Raw genomic sequence first — 7,423 nt, 5'->3', positions numbered from 1 at the left:
GGAGCTGAGCAGCCTCTTTTGTAGTGAGTCAGGCACACTTGGCTGTTGCCAGGTAACTGGGGCAAAGCTTAGATAAAATGCTAACAAGGACTTTGTAGGTTAGAGCGGTTTCTATGGAAGCACAAGAATCCGACCTTAGACCCTGGCTCCTAAGCTCAGCTCCAGACTAAGAGACCTTGTCTTCAGGGAATAAGGTGAAGAGTCATACAGAGGGAAATCCAATGTCTTCCTCTGGCCGCTACACTCACATGTACCCTCCTTCCACATACATACTTTTGTAATACTACGATGTAAATATATTAATATAATAATATTAACACCAGACAGAATGACACACGCACACACCACTAAGGAGATGTGGCAGTCCTCTTTCCTTAAAGCAAACATTTCCAAAATTATAAACAAAGGCACCTCACTTAACAGATTTTTTTCTGAGACAACTGTCATATACAACTGTCATATACCAATATGGAAATTGAAGGTCACGTTTAGAGTCAAGATCTTACTCTATGTAAGTGGGACATTTCTACAGAAAAAAAGAAAAAGGACACTGACAAGACAATAGCTTCTCAGCCTTTTGGCTAAGGTCAAATGTAAAAAATATGATACAGAAGATGATAAACGTAGAATGCTGGTTTACATTTATTTGTTCTTTTATTGCTAAACATTACATTCTGACAATTATAAAATCAAATTAAAGCCTTAAAATGAATTACAGCTCAATTAAAGGAGTTATTGAAACAAATCTGTGTGCCACCAGTATGTGGATGTTCAATAAATACCAAGGACACAATGACAGAAAGCTACATCACTAGGAAGCGTATGCTTACAATCTGCTGTTCGCACAGACAATGACCTAGAAGTATTTATCAAAGTCAAGTTTAACTGTTTGTCTCTTCAAACTGAGATGCTAAAAATAATATGTACATGTTTTACACTTATGGATGATTAAAAACCTTAAGAATGTAAACAATGCAGAATAGGAACACTGAGAATAAAATTTCACTGTTGAACAAAGAGACAACACACAAAGATACTTCTTCAAATCACCAACATAATTCATTTTTCCAATATAATTCATTTTTCTAATTGCTCTACAGAAACCAAAATGAATTTTTTCCATAAAGATGATAATATACCAGGGACATAAGAAATTCCAAGCTTTACTATGTTAACATATATTTACAGTAACTATTCAACAATCCTTTTTACAGCTTAAATAGAAGCATGCTTTTCTAGCCATAAATAACACTAATCATCATCCATTCAAGCACATTAAGCAATTCTGATAGCTCATGCACTACACAGGGAAGCAAGGAGGCCACAGTGAAGCTGAAGAGACAATATGTAACATCTCCTTTCTTTAGTAATGAGGCCATTTGCATACAAATTGGCTGGACTTCCAGGAGAGAAGCTCCCAAGCCCCGAGCCTAAAGATTAGCTGGCAGAGGTGTTCAGCAGCTAATAAGAAATAAGATTTTGTATTCTTGCCTTCACTCAGAAAATGAAGCTAATGAATAGAATTTCCTCTTATTCAACTATTTTCATGGTCTATGGATAATAGTTTAGTGGTAGAATACTTGCTCGCATGTGTGAGGTCCTGGGCTCTCTAAGTACCATACCAACAATTGTTTTCCTCAGTATTGAAAACAATGACTTACACACATACATTTTCATTAGTAAACTGCTTCATGCATGCGATGAAGTTAATGATGTGAGTATTTCACGGCATTCTCTAAGCTTTACCTGAAAAGCTCTGTGCCTTTTTAATATGCAGATACATTTTGGTCCTGAGAGATCTTAGAAGACAACAATGCCATATTTTCTGCAATAAAAGTTAGTGATTTGTATGACTTTAGTATAATTAGTAACTAATGGCCCATCATTAATAAAATCTCAAAATGATATTCAGTGTATGGTTCCTATTAAAGAATGAAGGCAAATTTGTAATAAAGTCTAAAAAATTTCTAAAAATTGATTTAAAAGTTTTAGGCGCTTAAGAGAACTAATGTTCTGAAAAAGGTAACCTTATGAAGTATCTTACTTCAGGAGGGAGGTATATATCTGGCTAGTAATGAATGAATGGATCATTGCCTTTTGTTACCTCTAATGTGTGTGTTTCATGAAATAGGTATTTTTCATGACAGAAACAGTATGTGCATATATATTCTTAAGACTAACAGTGTCACATCAGCCAGCTGACTTTCTTAATTTCCCAGGGTTGAACTGCTACCCGACAAGACCAATTGTGATTCTTCACAGCTCAAAAGTCTGTTTCTAGATTCTGGGAAATTTTCATTTGTGCAGCCATTCTCACTAGACTACCAAGTCTTTTATGTACTCACAGAGGTAGCTTAGGGGGAGATGGAAAACAAACAGTAGGTGTTTAATCCCGCCAACAGAGAGAAACATACTAGGTGCTGGTGATGACAGAGTATGGCTCAGGGTTGATTCTTGCAGCACAAAGGAAAAAGTACCCTGGAAGAGTTCTAAGCTGCAAAGCTCTAGGAAGTGGTTAAGTAGGTTTGCTGAAGTTCTGTTGTGATCTGTTAGAGGACTCAGCTTAGTTCTCAAGTTCACCTCTAACTGCCTGAGCTCACATGCTGCCGTGAGAGATCCTTCCTGCAGCATACTCTCTATATAACAAGGCTTAAAAATGTTGAGTGTGAACTTACACTATGAAAACTGTAATACTTGTGCGACAAACTGTCTTATCCCACAACAAGCCTTATCTGCTTTCAACATTGTCCATTTACTTGATATCACTTGTACACAGAGTTTTTGCTTTCATGTGAGCAGATACTTTCATAGAACTGTAACCAGAGTACAGAATAATATACCATTAAACTTTAAAATACTTTTCAAACAAGACAAGAGTTATAAAACCATGAGCATTTGCCCTACTTTCCATTCAACCAAGGTCTAGCTTCCTTCAAATCATTAATGATTGTGTGTGTGTGCATGTGTGTGTGCACGTGCATGCGTGCACGCACCCCTGTGTGTGCCTGTGCATGTATGCATGCACAAAAGGGTCTTGCTATGTGGCCAGTGCTGGTCTGGAACCTACTATGTAGCTAAAGATGATGGCCTTGAATTCATGATCCTTATGCCTAGCCTCCCAAACACATACAGGCAGGTGTTGGGATTATAGGTGTGCACCACCATATCATCTTAATGGCACTTTTCAGTAAATTACCTGGGACAGGCAAGCTTAGCATAAGTAGCATAAGTAAGGCCCTGGTTTCAAACACTAGTAGAACACACACAGACACATACACACACATTCTCTCTCTCTCTCTCTCTCTCTCTCTCTCTCTCTCTCTCTCACACACACACACACACACACACACACACACACACACACACACACGTTTTCCTACAAGATTCTGCTTTTCCTTTTACTATTCCAAAAATGCTATATGGTCACACAAAATGGTATTACATGAATGAATTTTCACTTGTTTACAAATTCTTCAACAAACATTCAGAGTTTGCACATTCAATCTTTAAAAGTAGGATGAAGTCAGGAATTATGCTTTTCATTTCTTCCACTCCCTCTACTACAGAGTTTTTGGGTTCTCTAGATATTAGGAGCTCAAAGAGGTTGGCCAAGGTGTTTTAAGGAAACACTTTACATTTTATAACTAGTAAGAATTTCAATGGCAACAGATATTACCATGTAGCTCTACTTCTTAATTCTGTTGGATGAGAGCAAATATTACCGTGCTGTAACCATCCAAAGTCCCAGTGTCACATTGGCAGCCAAAAGTACACTGCCACCAAGCAAGATGAAAAATCCAATCAGATCTTTGACATCGTTGTCTCCAATTACTGAAGTAAGGGTAGCATCCAGGAAAGAGTTTAAAATCCATTGACCATCCAAGGCAAAGCAGGGCACTGCATTAACAATAGCCAGAGCTCCAGAAAGAGAAATCAGGTACCTGGGTAACAATCAGTTAAGGAGCTAGCTATGAGATTACAAGTGGAAATCATCTTCTGAGAAGTCACTGGGAGGTGACATTACTGTAGGTCTCTCTACTTTAAGTCTCTAACATTCTTTCTTCTAACAAACACCCACCCCATAAAAAACCCAAAACCCAAGCAACAATACAAAACAAAGAACCCTAAGCAAACCAATAAATAAATAACCACTTAAAGCTGGGCAGTGATAGCCTTTAATCACAGCACTTAGGAGGCAGAGGCAGTTAGAGATCAACTTCCAGGACAGCCAGGGCTACACAGAAAAACTTTCTCCAAAAACAACCCCCCCCCAAAAAAAAAAAACCCACCACAACCACCACCAAAAACCAAAACCAAAAAAAAAAACCCACCCCACTACCAAAAAAACCAAAACAACAAAAAAGTGAAAAAGCAAATAAAAACAAACCCTAAAACATTCTTCTATCTCAATTATTTAAAACTTTCAATACAAAAGCAAATTACAGAACAACAGACTAACAAATCTACAATGGATTCCTAAGCTTATGCTTTTGTAATCCTTTAATGATACAACAAGAGAAGGAATGCAGGAGGACTAAGAAAGAAAGGAAAAAAGTGCCCCCAACCTTAGGGTTTTGTGCATGCTAGGCATTGTTCTACTACTGAACAACAATGCCAGGCCCCAAATTAGGATTATGTTAAATTTTGAGACTGGGCCTTACAGGACAGGATGGTGACAATCCTGTTTTCAAGATCTTAAGCATACACCAACACTGCAGTCCCAATTTATTTCAACTATATTTATTTTTGTTTTATTTGTTTCAATGAGTACCAAATGCATGCAGAAGCCCATGGAGGTCAGAATAGATGTTTGGATACCCTGGAAGTGGAGTTACAGATGGGTAAGCCTATCGATATGTGGATGCTGGAAATAGAACCTGGGTACTCTGGGAGAGCAGTTAGTGCTCTTAATTTCTGAGTCATCTCTTCAGCCCCCGAAAATTACTTCTTAGCCAGGCGTGGCGGCACACGCCTTTAATCCCAGCACTTGGGAGGCAGAAGCAGGCGGATTCCTGAGTTGGAGGCCAGCCTGGTCTAAAGAGTGAGTTCCAGGACAGCCAGGGCTACACAGAGAAACCCTGTCTCAAAAAAACAAAAAAAAAGCGCCTTTCTTTCTTTCTTTCTTTCTTTCTTTCTTTCTTTCTTTCTTTCTTTCTTTCTTTCTTCCTTCCTTCCTTCCTTCCTCTCTCTCCCCCTACCTCTCCCCCCCCTCTCTGTGCGTGAATGTGCATGTATACGTGTGTGTGGGTACCTGTGTAGGCCAAAAGAATAAGTCAGATCTTCTGGATCTTCTGGAGCTAGAGTTATAGTGACTCAATGTAGGTGCTGGGAACCAAACTCAGATCCTCTGAAAGAAAAGCAAGTGCTCTTAAACAATTAGACAGGGTTTCTCTGTATAGCCCTGGCTGTCCTGGGACTCACTCTATAGACAAGGCTGGCCAGAAATCCACCTGCCTCTGCCTCCCAAGTGCTGGGATTAAAGGCATGTGCCACCAACGCCCAGCTAGAATATAAGTTTTAAGGAGCAGAATTGTATAATAATGTAAAAGAGTGATTAAAGATAGCCTGGCAAGATAAGGATGGAAAGAATGGGAAGCTGGGGTTACCTTGTTGTAGACACTTTGTCACTGTCCTGCTCCTTTTTTAAAATGTAAGTACACTGTAGCTGTCTTCAGACACACCAGAAGAGGGCATCAGATCTCATTATAGATGGTTGTGAGCCACCATGTGGTTGCTGGGATTTTCTCAAGACCTTCCTTTCATAGAGCAGTCAATCATATGCAACTTGTTTCTGTCACCCTCTTCTGGCCTCTGTGGGCACTGCATGTACACAGTGCACAGACATACCTTAGGTGCACTGGCAGAAGACTACCCCCTGAACTTCTGAGCTAGCAGAGCAGTGGAGACAGTTTTGGTGGCAAGGAAGCTTCTGTGAAAAGAGCCCATCCTCTCTGTGTGCTTCAGACACTTCCAGGCAGCCAGGCCACTGTGATGCTAGCTGCTTTTCCCACAAGACCTTCCTTTCTGTAACCTTTGTCCATAGCTGATGGAGTTTTCTTCACTGACTTTCTCCTCATAAGTAAAACCTAACCTTTCATCTTTAAGGTCTCTTTCAGTCGTAAGCAATTAAATGATAAGGCTTTATAATGATCTATTTGGGGTAAAAAGGATAAAGCTACAACCAACATACTTTTAAACCAGAAAGGATACTTGACAAATGTCTCCACAATCACTGGCAGATCTATGCTTAGAAAGTTGAAACGTGGGATGAAACTTGTAATGCTCACTAAAAATGAAAAACAGGGAATAATAAATATTATTCATAGCACAATAAGCAACATTACAAATTTACCATACATTCAAAAATTGCACTAGTCTATTAAAATGGCCAAGCAAAACTTTACAAAGCATGCTCTCTCTCTCTCTCTCTCTCACATACATACACAAACACATTTACATATATACATAAACACACACATATATATGTATAAAATCAGAACCAGGCCTTTAATTCTATTACTTAGGAAGCAGAGGGAAAAGGATCTTTGTGAGTCTAGCCTGATCTATATAGCAAGTTCTAGGCTAGCCAGGGCTATATTGTATGACATCTCTCTTTGTTTGTTTGTTTTGGTTTTGGTTTTTCGAGACAGGGTTTCTCTATAGCCCTGGCTGTCCTGGAACTCACTCTATAGACCAGGCTGGCCTTGAACTCAGAAATCTGCCTGCCTCTGCCTCCCAAGTGCTGGGATTAAAGGCGTGTGCCAACATGACCAGCCTTGAAGTCTCAAAACAAAAACAAAAACAAAAAAAGAAAACAAAAAAGAAAGAGGGAGTGAGGGAAGAAGAGAAAGCAGTTATTATCAAACATACACTACAAATCGTATAATGACAAAACTCATGTCCTAATGTACACTTACATTTTGAGGTTATAGCTAAGATAAAGCAGACTGCATACCCATTATGACTACCAAATACAAAGTGTGACTTGAAAATATAAGTTTTATCAAAAGTATTCTTTATTCTTTCAAAGATATGCATTCTAAAAATTACATTTGCTCCAATTATTATGCTATTTAATGATTACTTCTTTACTGCTAAGATAAAGATTAACATGACTCCCTGTACTCTGTAGACTCCATAACCCTGGTCCAAAGCATCTACAATGTATCCAGTCATTAGGCAAAGCTCACAGTCCACATTGCTAAATTAAACCCAATCAGAACCATCTTTTCACTTAAGATTTTACTAATAGCTGCATCCTAGAGTCACACTTAACACCAAACCATTAAACAAGGAAAATGATGCAGGTGTCTCTCACTATAGAACTACAAAGGAAGCCAGGCATTGTGGCACACACATTGAATCCCAGCACCTGGGAGGCACGGACAGGTAAAACTCTTGAGTTGGAGATGAATCTGGTATA

At 38.9% G+C, this 7,423-nt stretch overlaps 1 protein-coding gene across 2 annotated transcripts in view; it reads right to left on the bottom strand.

Annotated features, from left to right (window-relative positions):
* Positions 1 to 620: 620 nt before the first annotated feature.
* Positions 621 to 7,423, bottom strand: part of Mbtps2 (membrane bound transcription factor peptidase, site 2) — a 49,535-nt gene continuing 42,732 nt past the window's right edge. For both annotated transcript variants that reach the window (XM_021153369.2, XM_029473359.2), the window contains 2 exons: positions 6,211 to 6,286; positions 621 to 3,941 (listed from right to left, as the gene is read on the bottom strand). In XM_021153369.2, the coding sequence (XP_021009028.1) occupies positions 3,719 to 3,941; positions 6,211 to 6,286 (299 nt within the window). In that variant the 3' untranslated portion in view covers positions 621 to 3,718. The remainder of the gene's footprint in view (positions 3,942 to 6,210; positions 6,287 to 7,423) is intronic.

Source organism: Mus caroli, unplaced genomic scaffold (assembly GCF_978045245.1).
Source record: "Mus caroli unplaced genomic scaffold, Mus_caroli_1 scaffold_5, whole genome shotgun sequence".
In the NCBI taxonomy this organism is placed as follows: Eukaryota; Metazoa; Chordata; class Mammalia; order Rodentia; family Muridae; genus Mus; species Mus caroli.
This window is presented reverse-complemented; position numbering and strand designations above follow the sequence as displayed.